Source organism: Chiloscyllium plagiosum, chromosome 19, assembly GCF_004010195.1.
Source record: "Chiloscyllium plagiosum isolate BGI_BamShark_2017 chromosome 19, ASM401019v2, whole genome shotgun sequence".
NCBI classification, from domain to species: domain Eukaryota; kingdom Metazoa; phylum Chordata; class Chondrichthyes; order Orectolobiformes; family Hemiscylliidae; genus Chiloscyllium; species Chiloscyllium plagiosum.
The window spans coordinates 67,148,060-67,172,861 of NC_057728.1; the positions used below are offsets into that span (position 1 = coordinate 67,148,060).

A 24,802-nucleotide genomic window follows, 5' to 3' on the forward strand; every position below is an offset into this window, starting at 1 on the left:
TTAAAACCTCCCCAACAGCAGTAGCAAAAACTCCAACAGGGACATTGGTTCCAGTCTGGTTCAGATACAGACCGACCCTTTTGTAATAGTCCCACCTTCCTCAGAATCGGTCCCAATATCCAAAAAATCTGAACCCTTCCGTCCTACGCCATCTCTCAAACCACGTGTTCATCCTGCCCATTGTTTCATTTCTACACTGACTGGCACGTGGCACTGGTAGTAATCCCGTGACCACTACCTTTGAGGTCCTCACCTTTAACTTCTCCCCCAGCTACCTGAATTCTTCTTTCAGGACCTCATTTCATTTTCTTCTTATATCGTTAGTGCCTATATACACCAAGACAACTGGCTGTTCACCCTCCCCTTTTAGAATGCTCTGCAGCCGATCAGTGACATCCCTGAACTGAGCATCTGGGAGGCAACTTACTATCCGGGAGTCCCGTTTTCGGCCACAGAATCGCCTATCTCCACCCCTCACAATAGAATCCCCTGTGACAATGGCCCTACGCGTCTTTTTCTCGCCCTCCTGAACAGCAGTGCCCGCCACGGTGCCATGATCGTGACAACTGCTGCCCTCCCCTGGTGAGCCATCTCTCCCAACAGTATCCAAAACGGTATATCTGTTTTGGAGGGAGATGACCGTAGAGGACACCTGCACTGCATTCCAACACTTTCTTAGCCTTTTGGTCACCCATTCACTGTCTCCCTCAGCAATTCTAACCTGCAGTGTGACCAGTTCACTAAACGTGCTATCTCAACATCGCGGATGCTCCACAGTGAGTCCATCCGCAGCTCCAGAGCCGTCATGTCAAACAACTGCTGCAGCTGGACACACTTCTTGCAAGTGTAGGAGTCAAGAACGTCCGACATGTTCCTAAGCTCCCACATCAAGCAAGAGTCACATGCCATGGGTCTGAGGTCCCCTGCCATATCAGCTTAGCTTTATATGAACTCACTAAAACCAAACAATGCACTAAACTAAATGAAAAAAAAGATAAGAAATGAAAGCCTTACCTTACAGGGTCTTTTTCTTCTGGTTAGAGGAGGGGGGGGTGGGGGACAGGAGGGAGATACTACACGTGTAGTATCTCGGGGCCACTGCCCAAATATAAATTAAGCCCTTACCTTCCTGGCAGTCCTTGCTTCACTCCTCCTTCTCTCCTCGCCGCTCTAGCAAAATGGAGGCCCGACTCCTGAGATAAGTCCCTTTTTATGCGGGAAAACTTACCCTTCCCCCAGCCCTAGCTTCATTCCTCCTTCTGTCCTCGTCGCTCTGACAAAATGGATCGTGCAAGTCTCTATCAAATCCCAAAGTAGCTGCCTTCTTGCTAATAAGAACAGACCAAAGCCTCTCAGCCTTTCCTCATAAAACCTTCCCTCCAGACCAGGCAACGTCCTGGTAAATCTCCTCTGCACCTTTTCCAATGCTTCCACATCCTTCCTGAAATATGGGGACCAGAACTGTACACAATATTGCAAGTGTGGCCGCACCAGCGTTTTGTATAGTTGCAGCATGATATTGCGGCTCTGGAACACAATCCCTTTACGAATGAAACCTAACACAGCATATGCCTCCTTAACAGCACTATCAACCTGGGTGGCAACTTTCAGGCGTCTATGTACATGGACCCCAAGATCCCTCTGCACATCCACACTACCAAGAATCTTTCCATTGACCCAGTACTCTGCCTTCCTGTTATTCTTCCCAAAGTGCATCACCTCACATTTAGCTGCATTGAACTCCATTTGACACCTTTCGGCCCAATTCTGCAGTTTATCCAAGTCTCCCTGCAACCTGTAATATTCTTCCACACTGTCCACTACTCCATCGACTTTAGTGTCGTCTGCAAATTTACTAATCCATCCACCTATGCCTGCGTCTAAGTCATTTATAAAAATGACAAACAGCAGTGGTCCCAAAACAGATCCTTGTGGCACACCACTAGTGACCAGACTTCAGGCTGAACATGTTCTATCGACCACCACTTGCAACCTTCTTACAGAAAGCCAGTTTCTAATCCAAACTGCTAAATCACCATCAATTCTATGCCTCTGCATTTTCTCCAGTAGCCTACCATGTGGAACCTTATCAAAGGCTTTGCTGAAGTCCATGTATACCACATCAACTGCCCTACCCTCATCCACATGCTTGGTCACCTTCACAAAAAACTTAATGAGGTTTGTGAGACAGACCTGCCCTTGACGAAACCATGTTGACAATCTGAAATCAAATTGTTGCTTGCTAGATGATTATAAATCTTATCTCTTATAATCTTTCCAAAACCTTTCCTACAACAGACGTAAGGCTCACTGGACTATAATTACCTGGGTCATCTCTACTGCCCTTCTTGAACAAGGGCACAACATTTGCAATCCTCTAGTCCTCTGGTACTAAGCCTGTAGACAATGACAACTCAAATATCAAAGCCAAAGGCTCTGCTATGTCGTCCCTAGCTTCCCAGCGAATCCTCTGATAAATCCCATCCGGCCCAGGGGACTTGTCTACTTTGACTCCTCCTAGAATTGATAACACCTGTGCGTAACTAATCTCGATCCGTTCTCGTCTAATATCTCGTACCTCATTCTTCTCTACAATATTCTCCTTTTCCTGAGTGAAAACCGATGAGAAATGTTCGTTTAGCACTTCTCCAATCTCTACAGGGTCCACACTCAACTTCCCACTTCTGTCTTTGACTGGCCCTATTCCTACCCTAATCATCCTTTTATTCCTCACATACCGATAGATAGGTGTACGGATAGGCAAATTATGCTTCAGCTTTATATAACTTTAGTTAGGCCACACTTGGAATATTGCGTACAGTTGTCATCACCGCACTACCAGAAGAATATGGATGCTTTGGAAAGGCTACAGAAAAGGTTTATGAGGATATTGCCTGGTGTGGGGGATTTTAGCTATGAACAAAGGTTGGGTAAACTGGGATTGTTTTCACTGGAATGCAAGAGGATGAGGGCGATCTAATAAATGTTTCTAAGATTGTGAATAGCACGGATAGAGTGGAAAGTATAAGACTTTTTCCAAGGGTGAAGGGGTCATTTGTGAGGCAACACCGGTTGAGGGTGCGAGGGGGGAATTTGAGAGAGATATGCGAGGCACGTTTTACATACAAAAGGTGGAGAGTGCCTGGAATGTGTTGCCAGAGAAGGTGGTGGAATCAGACACAATAGTAGCATTCAGGAAGCACCTGGATGAATACACAAATAGGAAGGGAATAGAGGGTTATGAATCCTGTAAGTGAAGATAGTTTTAGTATGGAAGGGCAAAATGTGTTGGTGCAGGCTTGGAGGGCTGAAGGGCCTTTTCCTGTGTAGTATTGTTCTTTGTTCGTTGTATGTGGCACAGCACATTTAAGGGATAGCTGATTAAGCATGAGCGAGAAAAGAAGAAAACATCTGCTAAGAGAGTTTGATGAAAGATATGGGGATGTTAATGAAGAATGTTAATGTTAGCATGGGTCAGCTGGTCTGAATGTCCTGATTGTGTGCTGTAAATGAAATGTTAACTTTAGCAACGGTCTCTCACTATTGACATTTGGAGGCGGCCGAAAGGGGAATCACCACTTACAACAAAGCCAATTGGACCAGTCATACAGCTTGCTATAAGAATAGGTCTGAAAGTGGAGAATCTTTTGCTGAGTGGATGCCTTCCTGGCTCCTTAAAGTCTGTCCATCATTTACAAGGTGCAAGTCAGGAATGTGATGAAATGTTTCCCCACTTGCCTGAATGGATACAGCTCCAACAACACTCAAAGCTTGCCATTCCCCCCCCCCCGCCCCAGGATAAATTTACCTGCATGAATAGTGCACCATTCATTTCCTTCAAAACTCTCACAGTGACAGATGTCTGTTGATACAATGCAGTAACTTAAGACTTCTCCCCTGACCTCTGTCCTCAATCCCATCAAATTTCGTGCTGTTCGATTCATGGAAATGTCCTTGCCTCGAAATTCCTCTTCAAACTTGATGCCAGATTCAAAACTGGCTGCACCTCTGTCATTCTAAGCCAAAGTTTGAAACGTCTGATTGAACAGCACTGTGGAGATGCCTTCGACACACTGACAATAGTCATTCACGGTGACAGCACACCAGCACCTCAGGAATTGAGGTTAGAAGATGAATACTAGTGATTACCATATCCCAGGAATGATATAAAAAATATTGAAGTGGGATATTTAGACATGCAATAATACTGATGTGCCATATTCACACTTCTGTCAGACTTGTTTTAAATTTTGTTTCTGTGCACTCAAAGATGGAAAATTGAAAATTTGGGAAGTATGACCTTGTTACGAAATCTAAGTGCTCATGTTGCAATTGGAAACTGGTAATATTTCAAGATGACAAATTGGTGCCATGGTACAACTGCCCAAGTTTCGGGGCATCTGACTTGAAGTCTCGACAATGGCAATCTCAGTGTCAACATGATTTGCACAATGTAAAGGTCTGGGCTGAATGTAAATTGTTTCTGCAGTTACAGAGTTTGGTACAAAGGTGATTCTCAAACTTTCCTTATCAATTTACACCACATTTGTGGAAATGGAAAATTCTGTATCTCGTAAGCGTCAAACTCCCGATTTATCATGGGCTCCATACCTGCATGCTTTGGAGTTTGATATGTAAATTTTCAAATACTGTTGCTGTTAAGAATGGATATTGGTGTTGTTATTTATGAGTCGCAAACAGTCTTGTTGAAGGATTTCCTCATTCAAACAGGACCAGTAGGCTGTAAAAAATGAGGATTGCAGATGCTGGAGATCGGAGTCAAAAAAGTGTGATGCTGGAAAAACACAGCCGGTCAGGCAGCATCCGAGGACTCTCCTGTTCCTCAAATGCTGCCTGACCGGCTGTGCTTTTCCAGCACCACACTTTTGTGACTCTCACAGGCTGAAAAATGTAGCCTTAGCACAGGCCTGGAATAGGTTGTATCAATCATCTATCCTGCATCATTATCCACTGGATACAGGATTTATTGCAGCTGGAAGCAGGATCCACCAATCTTAGTTTTTTTTCTCCTAGCTTTAATGAATAATTCAGTGTCTTTACCACCCCCCCCCCCCAATTAATTTGCAAATAATTTTTTTAATCTAGCCATTAATAATTGAATGTTTAAGAATCTCCATTCACTGTCTTATCGTGCTATCCCAAATGCCCACTTCCAGTTTTAATCTGAGTTATGGACCTTGCAGTCCTGCACAGATGTTGAGGCTATATAAGGGAATCTTTCTTATTAAGGGAGTTAAAATCGTCATGATGGTAAGCTGCCTTCTTGAACCACTGCAGTCTATGTGGCTCAGGGATGCCCTCAGTGCTGTTTTTTTCAGGGATGCCCTCAGTGCTGTTTGGGAGGGAGATCCAGGATTCTGCCCCAGCAACAGTAAAGAGCAGTGATGTATTTCCAAGTCAGGATGGTAAGTGGCTTGGAGGGGAACTTGTAGGTGAATGTGTTCCCATGGATGTGCTGCTCTTGTCCTTCGAGATGGTAATGGTCATGGGTTTGGAAGGTGCTGTTGGGAGGAGTCTTGGTACATTTCTGCAGTGCATCTTGTAGGTGGTACATGCTGCTGCTCCTGTGTTTTGGTGATGGGGGAGTGAATATTGAAAATAGCGGATGAAAGGCCAATTAAATGGGCTACCTTGATGCTTTGCATGTTTGATGTCCAACTTCCTGAGTGTTGTTGAGCTGCATTCAGCTCGGCCAGTGAGGCATATTCTGTCAAACTGCTGACTTGTGTCTTGTAAATGGCAGACAGGTTTTGGGAAGTCAGGCGGTGAGTTAAATTTGCAGGATTCCTGGCCTCTGATTCCCCTGATGTGGCTGGTCCAGTTCATTTTCTGGTCAATGATAACACAGGATGTTGATAGTGGGGAATTCAGTGATGGTAATGTCATTAATTATCATGGGGTGGTGTTTATATTATCTCTTGTTGGATATATAATTTCCTGTCACCTATGTGCTTGGAATATTCCTTGTTGCTCAGACCAAATTTGGATATTGTCCATGTATTGCTGAAGTATCTGTGAATAATGGAATTGTGCATGGTGCTGAACATTGTTAAACATCAGTGAACATTGCCACTTATGACAGGGAAGCTAATTGTTGATGCAGCTGAAGATAGTTGGGCTTTGATTCTCTGAACCTGGTCTGGAGTGCATTTTAAAATCGTAGTCTCTGCTCTGTTATGAACTTGTAATTTGATGCATTTTGTTGCTTGTATTTGAGAGTTGCAAATGCTGCAGAGCTGGAGCTTCCTTTTTAGTGGCTTTATACTGGTATCTTTTTGCTGGAAAGTTTGGATAGAATGGAATGGCTTGTTTCCATGCTGTGCATCCCTATGACTCTATGAACTGCAATGTGACAAACAAAATTTCAAACTGAGCCACAAGGAGCTATTATGTCAGGTAACTAAAAGCCTGACCACCGAGGTAGATTGTAAGGACATTCTGATAGAAGGTAAGTGAAATAGAGAAGCAACTGAAGGCATGGTAACCAATGGTGATGCAATTAAAATTGAGTTTGATTGTGGGACTTTATTTTACAAAGTTAGCATCAGGGAAGCCATAGAAGTTTGGAAACAAGGGTGAGAACCTTAGTGAGTATGCTGTGACTGGGAGCCAATAATCTCTGCATTCTTTTCACTGTACTCAGGTGCATGTGACAATAAAACCTAATCTCATCTCAAATAATACAATGGGGAATGTTGGAAAAACCCACCTGTAATGTCCTATAGGGAAGGAAACTGCCATCCTTACCTGGTCTGGCCTACATGTGACTCCATACCCACAGCAATATGGTTGACTCTTAACTGCCCACTGGGCAATTAGGGATGGGAAATAAATGCTGGCTCAGCCAGCGATGCCCTCTTCCTGTGAATGAACAAAGAACAAAGGTACAGTCATGATGAAAGGTGGAGTGGGTCAAATAGTCTACCTTTGTTATTTTGATATTTCAGATAGAGAAAAAGGTTTGTTAGGTTTCAGGACACTTTTGCTATGCTCCCTGATCCATCTTTAAATCTTACTTTGTGAGCATACAACTATTGCCATTGAATTGGCTCCCTTATTTTCGGAGTCTTGTGGTGGATGTTCTGAAATAGCAAAATGCAGATGAACATCAATGCTTGTGAGGTCCATTTCTGGGGCGGCACGGTGGCTCAGTGGTTAGCACTGCTGCCTCACAGCGCCAGGGACCCGGGTCCGATTGCAGCCTGGGGTGATGGTCTGTGTGGAGTTTGCACATTCTCCCCGTGTCTGCGTGGGTTTTCTATCACAATCCAAAGATGTGCAAGTTAGGTGAATTGGCCATGCTAAATTGCCCATAATGTTCAGGGATGTGTTAGATGTAGAGGAATGGGTCTGGGCGGGTTACTCTTTGGAGGGTCAGTGTGGACTTGTTGGGCCAAAGCACCTGTTTCCACACTGTAGGGTTTCTATGATTTCAACTCAACAGTTGAGATGGACAAGTGTTTAATAGAATAGAAAATGCTTGTAGCAGAGCGATCAACAAAACATTTGTATTGAACTCAGTTGAGAGATGATTGTAATTGCTGAGAATCTGGAGTCATACGTAACTAGACCAGATCAGGACGACAGATTTCCTTTCCAAAAGAGCATTAGGCAAAACAAATTAGATTTTACAGCAGCCTATAAATCACCTTTACTGAAACTAGCTTCCAGTTTGAGTTTCATTAATTGCATTAAATTCCACTATGATGGAATTTGAGCCTGTGTTCCCAAAGCATCCAGCTGGGCTTCTGGATTCTGTGATTTATGACACACTTTTGCTTCCTATCATAGTTGAAGGCACGTTTGACTTTCGTGTCTCAAAACTTTCACAATAAAGGATGTGTCGATTTAAGCATTGGTAAATCTTTCTTTATTTCATGCACTGATTTTTGGGATGTTTTATTTTTTTGGTACAAAATAGGATGTAAAGACTCAAAGCCATTACAGTCATGGCTACAGTGAATCCCTGGCACGGAAAGGCCATATCGATGACTACAGCACCTGGGACATTGTCAAAGCCACACAGTAAGTACTAAATGATTTCATAATATTTTTGCGCTCCATGCTGTATTTTGTCAGACTTGGTGATTAAAATTAAAGAAAATAACTTTGGAAATTACAGCAGAGAGAACCACCATTGGATTGGAACAGAGCTAAGACCAATACAGCACAGGAACCCTCCAAATATGTGCCAGCACATTTTGTCCTTCCATAGTAAAACCCTCTTCACTTAGAGAATCCGTATCCCTCTATTACTTTTGTATTCACATGTTGTCCAGGAGTGCTGCTTCTTGAATGCTATTGTGTCTGCTTCCACCACCTCGTCTGTCAGTCTGATCCTGGCACTCACCACCCTTTGTGTGAAAAACCTTCCTCGCACATCTCTTTTAAACCCCCCACCCCCAAAGTACCTTGAACCTGTGCACCTGAGTAATTCACCCTTCCACCCTGGAAAAAGCCCCATACTTTCCATCTATCCATGCCAATCACAATCTTATAAACGTCTATCAGGTCGCCCCTCAACCTCCTGTGCTCTAGTGAAAAACCAATCCAGTCTTTCCAATCTTTCTTCATAGTTCAAATCCCCCACACCAGGCAACATCATGGGAAATCTTTTCTGTCGCTTCTCCAAAACATCCACATCATTCTGGTAGTGTTGTGACCAGAACTGTGCACAATATTCCAAGTGTGGCCTCACTTAAAGTTGTATAAAACTGCAGCATAACTTGCCCAGCCTTATACTCAATCCCTTCCAATGAAGGCAAGCATGCCATAGGCCTTCGTACTCCCTTATCTCCCTGCGTTGCCACCCTCAGTGATATGTGGACCTGCACACCCAGATCTTTCCACATTTCAATACTTCTAAGGGTTCCTCCATTCACTGTATAATTTACACCTGTACTTCACCTTCCAAAACATATCACCTCACATTTGTTCAGACTAAACTCTGCCATTTTTCTGCCCATGCCTCCAACTGATATAGAGTCATAGAGATGTCCTGCTGTATCCTCTGACAATCCTCCTCATTATCCGCAACTCCCCAATGTTTGTATCGTCTGCAGACTTACTAATTACACCAGCTATGTTTTCCTCCAAATCATTTATGTAGATCACAAACAGCAGAGGTCCCAGCACTGGTCCCTGTGGAACACCACTAGTCACAACCCTCCATTCCAAAAAGCATCCTTCAATGGCTACCCTGTCTTCTATGACTAAGTATCCATCTTGCCAGCTCACCCCTGATACCGTGCGACTTCACCTTTTGTATATGTCTGCCATGAGGGACCGTGTCTAAGAACATAAGAACCAGGAGCAGGAGTAGGCTGTCTGGCCCTTCGAGCCTGCTCTGCCACTCAATAAGATCATGGCTAATCTTTCGTGGACTCAGTTCCTTTATTTTTCAAAAAAGTATATATCTTAGTTTTAAAAGCTATGAGTGAGGTGGTGTCAACTACTTCCCTGGGCAAGGAATTCCATAGATTAACAACCCTCTGGGTTTAGAAGCTCCTTCTCAGTTCAGTTCTAAACCTGCTTCCTCTAATCTTGAGGCCATGCCCTCTTGTCCTGGTTTCACCTATCATTGGAAACATCCTATTTATTTCTATTTTATCAACTCCCTTCATAATTTTGCATGTTTCTATAAGATCCCCCTTCATTCTTCTGAATTCCGATGAATCTTTGATTCCTCACTCTCCACAGGAGTCGTACTGGAGTATTAGAGGGAGGCCAATGTTGTTCCTCTTTCCAAGACGGGAATAGGGAAATCTCTGGCAATTACAGACTAGTCAGTCTTCCGTCGAGAAAAGAGACCTAAGGGGCAGCTTTTTCACACAGAGGGTGATGCGTGTATGGAATGAGCTGCCAGAGGAAGTGGTGGAGGCTAGTACAATTGTAGCATTTAAAAAGCATCTGGATGGGAATATGAAGAGGAAGAGTTTGGAGCGTAATGGGTCAGGTGCTGGCAGGTGGGACAAGATTGGGTTGGGATAGCTGGTCGGCATGGACGAGTTGGACTGAAGGGTCTGTTTCCGTGCTGTGCATCTCTATGACTCTATAAGAGCCATGTGGGACACCACTCAACACTGAACTCCAACCACTCTCTCCCTTCTGTCAGCCAATTCTGAATCCAGACAGTCAAATCTCCCTGTATCCCATACCTCCTGACTTTATGAATGAGCGTACAATGAGAAACCTTATCAAATGCCTTGCTGAAGTCCATATACATCATTGCCACTGTTCTTGGGCCTCTGCTCTTTGTAGTTTTTATAAATGACTTGGATGAGGAGGTTGAGGGGGGTTTAGTGAATTTGCAGATGACAGAGGTTGGAGGTGCTTTGATAGTATCGAGGGTTGTTGCAAGCTGCAGCGCGACATAGACATAATGCAGAGCTGGGCTGGGAAATGGCAGATGGAGTTCAACTTGGATAAATGTGAAGTGATGCATCTTGGAAGGTCGAACTTGAATACTGAATATAGGATTAAAGACAAGATTCTTGGCAGTGTGGCGGAACAGAAGGATCTTGGTGTACAAGTGCATAGATCCCTCAAAGTTGCCGCCCAAGTGGATAGGGTTGTTAAGAAAGCATATGGTGTTTTGGCTTTCATTAACGGGTGGGGGGGGGTCGACTTTAAGAGCCAATCCCCTCAACTCCAGAATCAACCTCGTGAACCTCCTCTGCACCCCCTCCAGTGCCAGTACATCCTTTCTTAAGTAAGGAGACCAAGTCTGCACACAGTACTTCAGGTGTGGCCACACCAACATCTTGTACAGCTGCAACATAACTTCTCTGCTTTTAAACTCAACCCCTTTAGCAATGAAGGACAAAATTGCATTTGCCTTTCTAATTACTCGTTTATTCCTGATGAAGGGCTTTTGCCCGAAACGTTGATTTTCCTGCTTCTCGGATGCTGCCTGACCTGCTGTACTTTTCCAGCACCACTCTAATCTCCAGCATCTGCAGTACTCATTCTCACCTACTTGTACCTGTAGACCAACCTTCTGCAATTCATGCACAAGGATACCCAGGTCTCTCTGCAAATCACTATGCTGCAACTTTTTACCATTTACGTAATAATCTATTTTGCTGTTACTATATTCCTACCAAAATGTATGACTTCACATTTACTAACATTATATTCCATCTGCCAGCACTTTGCCCATTCACTTGATGTATCTATGTTCCTCTGCAAAGATTCACAATCCTCTGCACACTTTGCTCTGTCACTTGCTGAGAAAGTCTATAGCCTTAAAACTTGCCTTTAAACATGATTTGGAGATGCCGGTGTTGGACTGGGGTGTACAAAGTTAAAAATCACATGACACTAGGTTATAGTCCAACAGGTTTAATTGGAAGCACTAGCTTTCGGCACGCCACTCCTTCAGGTGGTTGTGGAGGACACAATTGTAAGGCACAGAATTTATAGCAAAAATTTACAGTGTGATGTAACTGAAATTATACATTGAAAAATACCTTGATTGTCTGTTGAGTTTTTCATCTGTTTAAATACCATGATAGTTTCACTTCTTTCATGTGTAAGTCACAAAATGTTTTTTAGAAGTTGTATTCTCAGGTTAACTGTAACAATTGGTGTTAGCTAGACAATATGTTGAAGGTGTTAGCCCCCTGTGTTCTCTGTCTATGCCATGATATTTAGATTGATTCTAATCTAAAAAGTGAGATAAGAGTTTTACATGAATTCATGCAGTTTTTGAGCAAAGTACAATGTAACTCTGCAAGTACAAATTCACCCCACAAAATATATGTGCATGTGGGTCTTTGTGTGTGTGTGTGTGTCTGTCTGTCTTGGGGGTTTGTGAGAGTGAGTGTAGAGTGTCTTAAGTCTGTGAGAGGATGCGTGAATGTCTGTAAGGGTGTGTGTGTGTATAGTGCAATGGTGGTCACCTGGAGTATGACATGAATCCAAGGTCCCGGTTGAGGCCCTCCCTATGGGTATAGAACTTAGCTATCAGCCTCTGCTCGGCCACTTTTCGCTGCTGTCTGACCCGAAGTTCCATACCCATAGGGAGGGCCTCAACCAGGACTCAAGAGGGTGGTGCCGAGTTGGAAGGTCGAGACTGGGATAAGGTGGGGGGAGGGGAAACTGGTGAAATCCACATTAATCCCCTGTGGTTTTAGGGTTCCAAGGTGGAAGGTGAGGCATCCTTCCTCTTGGCATCTGGTGTTGAGAGTTTGGCGATGGAGGCGACAGAGGGCCTGCATGTCCTTGGTGGAGAAGGAGTGGGGGGTGGAGTTAAAGTGTTCAGCCATGGGGCAGTGGGGTTGGTTAGTGCGGGTGTCCCAGTGATGTTCTCTGAAAGTTGCGGAGCGAATGGTTTCTCCCTTGTCAGATCCAAGCTACGCACCAGCTGACACCCCACACTCGGCACCTTCCCCTGCCATTGCAAGGAGTGCAAAACCTGCACCCACACCTCCCCCCTCACCTCTGCCCCACCTCCCCCCTCACCTCTGCCCAAGGCCCTCAAGGATCCTTCCACATCCGACAGAAATTTACCTGTACTTCCATAAATAAGATGTACTGTATCCGTTGCACCCATTGTGCTCGCCTCCCCATTGGGAGACAGTATGCCAACTTGCAGATCATTTCAGAGAACATCTCTGGGACACCCGCCCCATGGCTGAACACTTTTACAGCCCCTCCCACCACACCAAGGACATGCAGGTTCTGGGCTGCCTCCATCGCCAAACCCTAACCACCCGACGCCTGGCGGAAGAGCACCTCATCTTCCGCCTTGGGACACTGCAACCACACAGATTAATGTGGATTTCACCAGTTTCCCCATTTCCCCTCCCCCTACTCTATCCCAGTCCCAACCTTTCAACTTGGCACCATCCTCTTGACCTGTCCACTGTCCTTCCTGCTCCACCCTCCTCTCCTGCGTAGTGCCTTCTCTCCCACCTTCATCTATCTATCACATTCTCAGCGACTCATTTATCTTTCAGTCCCCATGGCCCACAAGCTTCATTTCTGATTAAGGGCTTATGCCCAAAATGTTGATTCTCCTCCTCCTCAGATGCTGCGTGACCTGCTGTGCTTTTCCAGCACCAGACTCTCAACTTTGATCTCCAGCATCTGCAGTCCTCACAATGTGCAGGTTAGGAGAGTAGGCAAAGAAGTGGCAGATGGAATACAGCAGGGGAATGTGTGAGGTCATGCACTTTGGTCAGAAGACTAATGGATATACACTATTTTCTAAATGTAGAGAAACTTTAAAAATCTGAAGTGCAAAGGGGCTTGGGAGTTCAATTCCAGGATTCTCTTCAGGTAACATGCGGATTGAGTCGGTGTGAGGAAGGCAAATACAGTGTGGTATTTATTTTGAGAGGACTAGCATATGAAAGCAGGGATGTACTTCTGATGCTTTAGAAGGCTCTGCTCAGACCACATTTAGAGTATTGTGAGCGATTTTCAGACCTGTACCTCAGGAAGCATGTACTGGCATGAACCAAGTCCAGAGAAGGTTCACGAGAATGATACAAGGAATGAAAGACTTAACACATGAGGAACATTTGAGGACTGTGGGTCTACAAATCTGCATCACAAATTTGTTAGAGTTCTTTGATGAAGTGACCAGAAAGGTTAATGAAGGCAGGGCAGTAGACATAATCTATATGGATTTCAGTGAGGCCACATGATAGGCCGTTCTGGAAAGTTAGATCACATGGAATCCAGGGCAAGCTGGCAAACTGGAAACACAATTTGCTTGATAGTAGGAAGCAGAGGGTAATCGTGGAAGGATACTTGTCGGACTGGAGGCCTGTGGCTAGTGGGGTGCCTCGGGGTCACTGCTGGGTCCCTGTCTGTTTGTTATCCACATCAATGGTTTTGTTAAGCACATCAATGGTTTGGATGAGAATGTACAAGGCATGATTAGTTAATTTGCTGATGACATGAAAATAGGCGGGAATGTTGACAGTGGTTAAGGTTATCAGAAGTTGGCAATAGAGTTTAACATGGATATGTGTGAGGTCTTGCATCTTTTAAAGTCAAATCAAGGTAGGAGTTTCATGGTGAATGGTGGAGCCTTAAGGGGTGTGGTGGCACAGAGGGATATTTGAGTTTAGATTCACTGTTCTCTGAAAGTGGAGTCCCAGGTAGACCGGGCAGTGAAGAAGGCTTTTGGCACACTGGGCTTTCATCAGTCAGGGCATTGAGTATAGAAGTTGAGAAGTTTTGTTGCAGTTGTACAGGATGTTGGTGGGGCCGCACTTGGAGTATTGTGTTCAGTTTTGTTCTCCTTGCTAGAGGAAGAATGTTATTAAACTGGGAAGAGTGCAAAAGAAATTTGCAAGGATATTGCCAGAACTCAATGGACTGAGTTACAGGAGAAAATTGGGTAAGCAAGGACTTTTTTCTTCAGAGTGTAGGACACTGAGCGAGTACCTTATGGAGGTGTATAAGATCATGAGAGACATAGATAAGGTGAAAGGTCTCAGTCTTTTTTTCCAGGGTTGGGGAATTGAGGACAAGAGGGCATCAGTTGAAGGCCAGAGGGCAAAGAATAAAAAGCAACCTCAGGGGCAATGTTTTTACACAGAGGGTGGTACATATTTGGAATGAGTTGCCAGAGGACTTGATTGAGGTGGGTACATTAACAATTCCGAAGAGGCGTTTGGATAAATACGTAGATAGGAAAGGATAGGAAGGATATGGGCCAAGTGAATGGAAATGGGGTTAAAAACATTTTGGTCAGCATGGAGCAGTTTGGGCCAAGGGCCTGTCTCCAATTTGTATGACTCTTATCACTCAATACTCCTTAGAGTTTAGAAGGAGGAAGGGTATCTGATAGAATACTGAATGGCCTGGACAGAGTGGACATTTGAAAGGTGTTTCCATTGGCAGGAGAGACTAGACCTGAGGGCGCAGCCTTAGAGTGAAAGGAGAATCCTTCAGAACCCTTTAGTAGGAGAAACATTTTCAGTCAGAAAGTGGTGAATCTATGAAATTCATTGCCACAGAAGGCCATGTCATTGAGGAGACCTGGAGACAGAGATTTCAGAGAGAGATAAGTAGGTTCTTGATTGTCAAGGCCACCAAGACTTAGGAGGAAAAAGCGGGGAATGGGGTTGTCATTTATCAACCATGATTGAAAGGCGGAGCAGACTCGATGGGCTGAATGGCCGAATTCTGGTCTTGTGTCTCGTGGACCTGGGGTTTTAACTAACTTAATACTTGTTAAGATGCGCAATACTTCTTCCTTTTGAATAGCAACTTGGATGAGAAATTTGACACTCCCAACCTGAGATCTTCCTCCACTAATTCCATCGCTTTGGTTAATACTGATACCAAGTATTCATTGAGGACCTGATCTATCTCTTCAGGTTCCACATATGGATTCCCTCCTTTGTCCTTGAGTCGGCCAACCCTTTCCCTGGCTATCCTCTTGCTTTTTAATATATGTGTAAAAAGCCTTCGGATTCTCTTTTATCCTGTTTGCTATTGACTTTTGATGACCCCTTTTTGCCCTTCTAATTCCTTGTTTCAGTTCTTTCCTGACTTTCTTGTATATTTCAAGGGCTTTGTCAGTTCCCATCCTACAAGACCTTAACCATGTTTCCTTTGACTTTTTGACCAAAGTCATAACATTCCTGGTCATCCATGGTTCTCGTAACTTGCTGCACCTATCCTTTGTTCTCGCAGAAATGTACCATTCCTGAACTCTTATCAATTGTCGTTTGCAATACTCCCACATGTCCAATGTGGATTTACCCTCAAACAGTGCCTCCAGTCAACATTCTCCAGTTCCTGCCTAATAATGTTGTGGTTCACCTTCCCCGAGTTTAATACCTTCACCCGAGGACTGTTGTTATCCCTATCCATGTGTATCGTAAAACTCACGGCATTATGGTCACTGCTGTCAAAATGCTCCCCTATTGAAACTTGACTCACCTAGGCAGGCTCATTTCCCAAAACCAATCCAGTGTCACCCCTTCCCCAGTTGGACAGTTTACATACTGTCAAGAAACCCTCCTAAAGGTCCTTAAAAATTCTGCCCCTATCACGAAGGGAGCTGCAGTCAATATAGGGGACATTAAAATCACCGTGGGCGGCACGGTGGTACAGTGGTTAGCACTGCTGCTTCACAGCGCCAGAGACATGGGTTCAATTCCCGCCTCAGGCGACTGACTGTGTGGAGTTTGCACATTCCCCCCGTCTCTGCATGGGTTTCCTCCGAGTGCTCCGGTTTCCTCCCACAGTCCAAAAATGTGCAGGTTAGGTGAATTGGCCACGCTAAATTGCCCGTAGTGTTAGGTAAAGGGGTAAATGTAGGAGAATGGGTTACGGGTGGGTCTGGGTGGGTTACGCTTCGGCGGGTCGGTGTGGACTTGTTGGGCCGAAGGGCCTGTTTCCACACTGTAAGTAATCTAATCACCACAATAACTCTGCTGTTTTTTTTAATATCATTCTACGTATTCTCTCCTCTGTCTGCTGCTGGCTGTTGGGAGACCTGTCGTGTACACCCAGATCTAGCAGATGCATGCAAATATTTATCATCCAGATTCCTGCAGCACGAATCAATTTAACGTTGGATTCATCAAAACTTGAACATGGGTTTTGAATAGGAAGGGTTTGTAGGGATATGGGCCAGGTGCTGGCAGGTGGGACTAGATTGGGTTGGGATATCTCGTCAGCATGGACGGTTTGGACTGAAGGGTCTGTTTCTGTGCTGTACATCTCTGTGATTCTACGTGAAATAGGGCCAAGAATAGGCAGTTAGGTCCCTCATGCCCACTCTTCCATTTAATAAGATGATGGCTGATTTGATTGTGGCATCAACTCCATGTCGAAATGTGTGGTGCTGGAAAAGCACAGCCAGTCAGGCAGCATCTGAGGAGCAGGAGAGCCGACGTTTCAAGCACAAACTCTTCATCAGGAATCCTGATGAGGGGGTTTGCTTATTGAGACTGTTGTATATATTTGGATCAGCATACTTAAATCTAGTTTGGATAGACTTGAGTTCTGTGGAGGTTCTTTATTCTGTTCTTTGTGTTTCATTGTGTAAATTTGTGAATAAACATTTTATCTGTTTTAAACCTTGCTAACCTAATCCAGGTAATTTTCACTGTCATAAAGTCAGAGATGTACAGCATGAAACGTCAACTCTCCTGCTCCTCAGATGCTGTTTGACCGGTTGTGCTTTTTTAGCACCACACTTGTTGACTCTGATCTCCAGGCACCTGCAGTCCTCACTTTATCATAGCATCAACTACATGTCCAATCTGTTGCAGATGATATTTTACTTCCTTGTTAGTTCAGAATCTATCTACCCACACCTTAAAAATGTTCAATGTAACTGCCTCCACAAGACACTCAACTCTTGGGATAGAGAATTTCTCCGATTCTCAGTCCTAAGTATGAGCATCCTGTGAAACCAGAAACTTAGTTTATGTTTGAATAAAATTTGAGATAGTGAACAACATGATTTGGCATGAGCCTGTGACTGGGAAGAAGGATGAAATTTGTAACCAGGATATAGTGGTGGTTGAAGATGGTGACTTTGATATTTCCCAGTACTTAATAGGAAGAAATTGTGACTCCTCCAAGACTAGATGTTGGATAAATAGCTTGACAACTCAGACAATGGATGAGATGGGCAATGTAATGCTTAGATACAGTTGGGCACCATCAACATCAGTGTATGATCTGATCTGTCTCTTTACATGCCTTCACTACTTCATCTAATGTGTGTGAGGACTCACTGGTGAATATTGTGAAGAGATGTCTGGAACTGGTGGAAAGAGAAACACCTGCCAGCTGGCTGAAGTTGAACAACCACAATTGTCACAAAGCTACTCCTTTTCTTTCTCTAAAAGCTGTTCCTTTTCTCAAGATTACTGTCCTTGGTTTTTTTCAGAGGGGTAATAAACTGCTCTTCGTTCCAACTAATCTGGTTTGGTGCAGAGATTAAAGGGTATTGAGAGGCCTTTTTGTTTATATGTAAACAGATGAGACTTCAGGCCAAAGTGGTCATGTTTTAGAAATGACCTGTGAAATGAAAGGGGAGTGGTCAGCTCTCTAGCTGAGGTGAGCAGTTTAGTTCCGTCCAGAACTGGTTGGGAGTTCAACAGTGAGCTGTGTGGAAACTCTCCCTTCAGCCCTTCTAACTTCAACCTGTAAGTATCTGACCCTTTGAACTGTGTTTTAAAGGGGGTTTGCTTATTGAGACTGTTGTATATATTCGGATCAGCATACTTAAGTCTCATTTGGATAGACTTGAGTTCTGTGGAGGTTCTTTATTCTGTTCTTTGTGTTTCATTGTGTAAGTTTGTGAATAAACATTTTGTCTGTTTTAAATCTTGCTAACCTAATCCGGGTAATTTTCACTGTCATAAAGTCATAGAGATGTACAGCATGGAAACAGACCCTTCGGTCCAACCCGTCCATGTCGACCAGATATCCCAACTCGATCTAGTCCCACCTGCCAGTATCCAGCCCATATCCCTCTGAACCCTTCCTATTCATATACCCATCCAAATGCCTCTTAAATGTTGCAATTGTGCCAGCCACTTACTGAAACAAATTGCGAAGTTATGGTCTGGGCTGCCTGCTTAAGAATGTTTTGAATGGTCTGGCCTCGTCCATAACACAGTACACCAAAGTCTGAATCATCTCATTGAGCTAGAACATGAAGAAGGCAAGTTGACTGTGAAAAGCACGGTCAACCATATTCCTGTATTCAGCTTTCATGCTTCTTTGAATTGCAAGCTTGTTTGAATAGACAATCTCTTGATAGATGTGTTTGACTAAATTCTCATGGGAAAGACCAAACTAAGACTAGGAAAATCTGAGCAACCAAAATATAAAGCCCAGTGGGGTATTTAAATGAGAGCCTGTGAAGCAATTAAACTCTACACCTTGATGTCGTCTTTTATGTGAGAATGCTATATTTTACATGTTGTAATCTGGAAAATGCTGCTGAAAGGCTGTGGAAGCTGATTCTTTTGAAGAGTTATCAGGTAAGTACTTCAAGGGGAAAAATTTATAGGTTTTTAGGGCAATAGCAGAAGAGTGGGACAAATTGGACAATTCTTGTTTTGTTTGGAATATAAACTTGGAAAATGGAAATTTGGAAGTGTTTATGTTGCAAACAAGTTTTGGTTTTTACTCCTACCTCAGAGTTCAAAAATTTGAACTGTATCGTGTTTGCTGACTGGTTAGACAATGTTACCTACCTTTTAGAGTAGCCAGATTTGATCATTTTGAAGGACAAGCTGACATCAGATGCCCAGTGGATTAAAAGGATGCCTCGTAACAGCCTTTGGATTTTTAAATTGGTATTTGTCACAGACCGTGTGGTCCAAGAGGGCGGTAGCTTAGGGCCCCTGAGCCGGATTTCGTCTACTTCAACCGCATTTCTTTTTTCTGTCACCTTTTGTTTATTTACATACCTTGTTGAGATGATATCAGTAACAGTGACAGCCTAGCATGCGGACTTCAAGCGAGTCTACCGTGGAGCTTGAACAGTCTCTTGCCAGGACTCGGGCAAGCACCTCAGCCGGTTCCAGCACAGAAATTATTACGCCCCTACTTACTTTTCTAGAGCAAGCATGGGAGCTAGAATTGGCAGCTGCTACATTAGCAGAGGTCATGTTAGTGAGATAGGCCCAGCGGCAAAAGCTGGCACCTGAGGCTTGGTGACTTTGTTGTTATTGGGTCCAGCAATAGTGGTGGCATAAAGGCATCATAGCAACATTGAGGTGGGCAAAGCAGCAAGAGATGCTACTTTGATGTTGGCTGATCCAGCGTAGGCGAGATAGTGGCAGAAGATGATCGGCCAAGTAGCAAAGGTGGCACCTGAGGATCAGCGACTTCAATGTTGGTTTGTTCCAGTGTTGACGGTGGTGGCGGAATGGCAGTGCAGGCATTACATATGCTTCATTTTTCATTGAGTCTAACTCCTCAATATCTTGTCATCCAGGGTTTCTAAATCTTGCCATCTTTATCCTGCATCCTCACAAAACATGCTGGTCCTGAACCCTGGTCAGAGGTGAATCGTGTGGTGCTGAAAAAGCACAACAGGTCAGGTAGCATCCGAGGAACAGGAGATTCGATATTTCAGGCATGGGCCCTTCATTAGGAATGTGGAAGGGAAAGGGGATGAGAGATAAATAGAGAGATGGGGCTGTGGGCAAGGTAGATTGGAAGGCCATGGGTGGAGCAGATGGAGGATAATTGTGATAGGTCTATAGGGAGGGTGGAACTGATAGATGGGAAGGAAGATGGACAGGCCAAGAGGGCAGTGTTAAGTTGGAAGGTTGGATCTGGGATGAAGTTGGGGGATGGGGTGGAGATTTGGAAATTAGTGAAGTCTGTGTTGATGCTGTATGGTTTGTGTGACTCGAGAAGGAAGATGAGGCTTTCGTTTTCCAGTTAGTGGGTGGTCAACTCTCATTTAAAAGACTCCCACAAATCAAATGTGGATTTACCTTCCATCTGCTGTCCTCAATCTAATTTCTCCAGTTCCTGCCTAAAACTATTGTAATTAGCCTTTTTCCAAGGACCAGTCTTATCCAGTATATGGTCACTGCAACGAACAACCAGAACCGGTAACTGGAAGCAGCAGGAATGGAACCAAATAAATTCCAGAGGGCGCAGTAAGCAGCACTTCACAGGAGGCTCCAAAGCGCTGAAGATGTCACCGAGACAGGGGATGAAATGTCTGCAACTCAACTTCCCAGCTTGGGGAACATACCCACAACCATGACAACCGGCACCCGAGCTATAAATGTTTGCGCAAGCCTTGAACAATCTTACCCTTATCCAAAACCACTTTGAAACTGATGGAATTATGATCACTGTTCCAAAATGCTCCCCCATTAAAAATCTGGTCTCTTGGCCCAGCTCATTCCCCAATACAAGATCTAATATGGCCCCTTCTCCAGTTGGACTATCTACATACTGGTTCAGGAAGCCCTCCAGAATTCATTGAAGAAATTCTGCCCCATATCAGCTCCTGGCACGAAGACAGTATCAGTCAATGTTGGGGAAGTTGAAATCATCCACTACAACAACGCAGGTGTCTTTTTCATGATCTGCTTACATATCTGTTCCTTTATCTCCTGCTGGCTATTGGGCGATCTCTTGTATAACCCCATCACAATAATTGCATCTTTCTTATTAAGGAGTTGAACTCCTATGACCCTGCTGGATGAACTCTCTAAGATTTCCTCTTTTAGTGCAGTTGTAACAATCTCCTTTGATCAGTAATGCAACTGACCCATGCCTTTTACAACCACGTGTGTCACACTTGGAACATGTAAACCCCAGAAAATTGAGCTGACAATCCTGCCCTTCTTTCAAACAAGTTTCTGATGTGGAGGTGCTGGTGGTGAACACATTTAGAAGTCATCCCAAAACCAGGTTATGAAGTCACTTCAATGTTCTGAAAGCTTGAGATTTCAAATAAACCTGTTGGACTATAACCTGGTTTTGTGTGACTTTAAACTTTAGCCAACTTTCTATTATGTCTACAATATGGTTGTTGCATGTTCTAATGCAGGTCTAAGCTCAGCTGCCTTACTTTTGTACTTCTTACATAAATGCATTTTCTGGCAGCCTGACCTGCTGTGTTCATTAAACTGGCCCTGTCTGTTCTTCCGAAATCAGGACTCACTTGATTTAACTTGGACCTTCTAAAGCAATCCATATAACAAGAGCCGACAGCTCTTGTTCCCATCCCCAGCTGCACTAGTTTAAAACCCCTCTTATGGCACTCGTGAATCTCCCTGCACGAATATTGGTGTCCCTCCAGTTTTGGTGCAACCCATCCTTCTTGTACAGATCTCTCCAGCCTGGAAGAGATTTCAGTGATCCAGATATCTGAAGCCCTCCCTCCTACTTCAGCTCTTTTTCCACTCATGCAACTGTATATTTCAGTATGAATAAAGGCCTGTTTAGTTGTTCTTGATAAGTCAACCCCTTAATCCCAGGAATTGGTCTGGAGAATCTCTTTTGAACTGTCTCCAATGCCAGTGTATCGCTTCTTAAAAACGGGGACCAAAGCTGTACTCCAGATATGGTTTCACCAACACTATGTACAGTTGTCACGGGCCTTCCTTATTTATACTAGTAGCCCTGTACTCTGTATTCTTGTTACTCCTTCCAAAGTGAATCACCTCACACTTTTCCGCATTAAACTCCATTTGCCACCTCTCAGCCCAGCTCTGCAGCTTATCTATGTCCCTGTGTAACCTGCAACATCCTTCCATTCTGTCCACAACTCCATTGACTTCAGTGTCATCTGCAAATTTACTAACCCATCCTTCTACATCCTCATTCAGCTTATTTATAAAAATGAGAAACAGCAGTGGCCCCAAAACAGATCCTTGTGCTACACCACTAGTAACTGAACTCCAGGATGAACATTTCCCATCAACCACCACCCTCTGTCGTCTTTCAGCTGGCCAATTGCTGATCCAAAATGCTAAATCACCCTTATTCCAATGCCTGTGTATTTTCTGCCATAGCCTACCATGGGGAATCTTATCAAACGCCTTTGTGAAATCCATGTACACCATATCAACGACTTTACCCTCATCCACCTGTTTAGTCACCTTCTCAAAGAACTCAATAACGTTTGTGAGGCACAGCCTACCCATCACAAAACAGTGTTGACTCTCCTGAACCAACATATTCCTTTCTTGATGATTATAAATAGTCATAGAGGTGTACAGCATGGAAACAGACCCTTCAGTCCAACCCATCCATGTCAACCAGATATCCCAACCCAATTTAGTCCCACGTGCCAGCACCCGGCCCATATCCCTCCAAGCCCTTCAATCCATATACCCATCCAAATGCCTCTTAAATGTTGCAATTATACCAGCCTCCACCACATCCTCTACAGCTCATTCCATCACGTACCACCCTTTGTGTGAAAAAGTTGCCCCTAAGGTCTCTTTTATATCTTTCCCCTCTCATCCTAAACCTATGCTTTCTAGTTCTGGACTCCATGACCCCTGTCCATGCCCCTCATAATTTTGTAAACCTCTATGGTCACCCCTCAGCCTCCGATGCTCCAGGGAAAACAGCCCCAGCCTGTTCAGCCTCTCCCTATAGCTCAAATCCTCCAACCCTGGCAACATCCTTGTAAATCTTTTCTGAAATCTTATCACTTATAACCCTTTCCAAAACTTTTCTCACATCAGAAGTAAGGCTCACTGGTCTATAATTACCAGGGTTGTCTCTTCTCCCCTCCTTGAATAAGGGGACAACATTTGCTATCCTCCAGTCTTCTGGCAGTATTCCTGTAGACAATGGTGACACAATGATCAAAGCGAAAGGCTCTGCAAACTCCGAGGTGGCATCTCAATGAATGTTTTTTGGAAATGCTATTTTTGAAGCTACTTCATTTAAAGCCCTTTGATGCAGGCCATCAGGTCCTGATGACTTGACTTCCTTTAGTCCCTTCTGTCAAATGCTTGGGCCTTCATGATAGAAGCTGTTACATGATCTTTCCTTCCATTAACATAGTGCTTATCTGTTACCTTTGGGATGTTTGTAGTATGCTCGACCATGAAGACTGATGCAAAAAGCTGTTTTAAGTTATCTGCCATTTCCCTGTTCCTGATTATAAATTTCCAAGTCACTTCCTCTAAGGATCGCACACTGCCTTCAGCTACTGTCTTTATTTTCTCACACCCACAGAATCTCTTGCTGTTTAGTATTTTATATTTCTTGTCAATTTATTTCCACAGTCAATTTTGTCCCTTTTTTATTAACAACAAAGCGCATTACAGCACAGGAACAGGCCCTTCAGCCCTCCAAGCCTGCACCGATCCATATCCTCTATCTAAACCTGCCGTCTTATTTGCTAAGGATCTATATCCCTTTGGTCCCTGCCCATTCATGTATCTGTCTAGATACATCTTGAATGATACTATTATTCCCTCCCCTACCACCTCCGCTGGCAACGCATTCCAGACCCCCACCACCCTTCCTGTATATCTACCTGAAATTTTTCCCCTTTCACTTAGAACTCATGACCCCTCCACTCTGGGAAAAGGTTTCTTGCTGTCCACCCTGTCTCCACCCCTCATGATTCTATCTGCCTAAATCAGGTTCCATAAGACATAGGAGTGGAAGTAAGGCCATTCGGTCCATCGAGTCCACTCCGCCATTCAATCATGGCTGATGCGCATTTCAGCTCCACTTACCAGCGTTCTCCCCGTAGCCCTTAATTCCTCTAGACAACAAGAATCTATCAATCTCGGCCTTGCCAAGACATTTAGCGTCCCGGCTTCCACTGCACTCCGCGGCAATGAATTCCACAGGACCACCACTCTCTGGCTGAAGAAATGTCTCCGCATTTCTGTTCTGAAATGACCCCCTCTAATTCTAAGGCTGTGTCCACGGGTCCTAGTCTCCTCGCCTAACTCCTAGTCTCCTCGTTTTCCTCGTTTAATTTCCTAGCATCCACCTTTTCCAAGCCATGTATTATTTTGTACGCCTCTATTAAGTCTCCCCTTAATCTCCTTAATCTTAACGAATACAATTCCAGTATCCTCAGCCGTTCCTCATATGTTAGACCTGTCATTCCAGGGATCATCCATGTGAATCTCCGCTGGACACGTTCCAGTGCCAGTATGTCCTTCCTGAGGTACTGGACACAGTACTCCAAATGGGGCCTAACCAGAGCTTTATAAAGTCTCAGTAGCACAACAGTGCTTTTATATTCCAACCCTCTTGAGATAAGAGACAACATTGCATTCGCTTTCTTAATCACGGACTCAACCTGCATATTTACCTTTAGAGAATCCTC

The 24,802-nt window shown here is 44.2% G+C and overlaps 1 protein-coding gene across 1 annotated transcript in view; it reads left to right on the forward strand.

Annotated features, from left to right (window-relative positions):
* The window catches only part of zdhhc17 (zinc finger DHHC-type palmitoyltransferase 17), a 128,338-nt gene that overhangs the window by 12,404 nt on the left and 91,132 nt on the right, over positions 1-24,802 (forward strand). Inside the window, exon 3 of the mRNA XM_043708813.1 lies at positions 7,941-8,046. Coding sequence (XP_043564748.1) covers positions 7,941-8,046 — 106 coding nt within the window. The remainder of the gene's footprint in view (positions 1-7,940; positions 8,047-24,802) is intronic.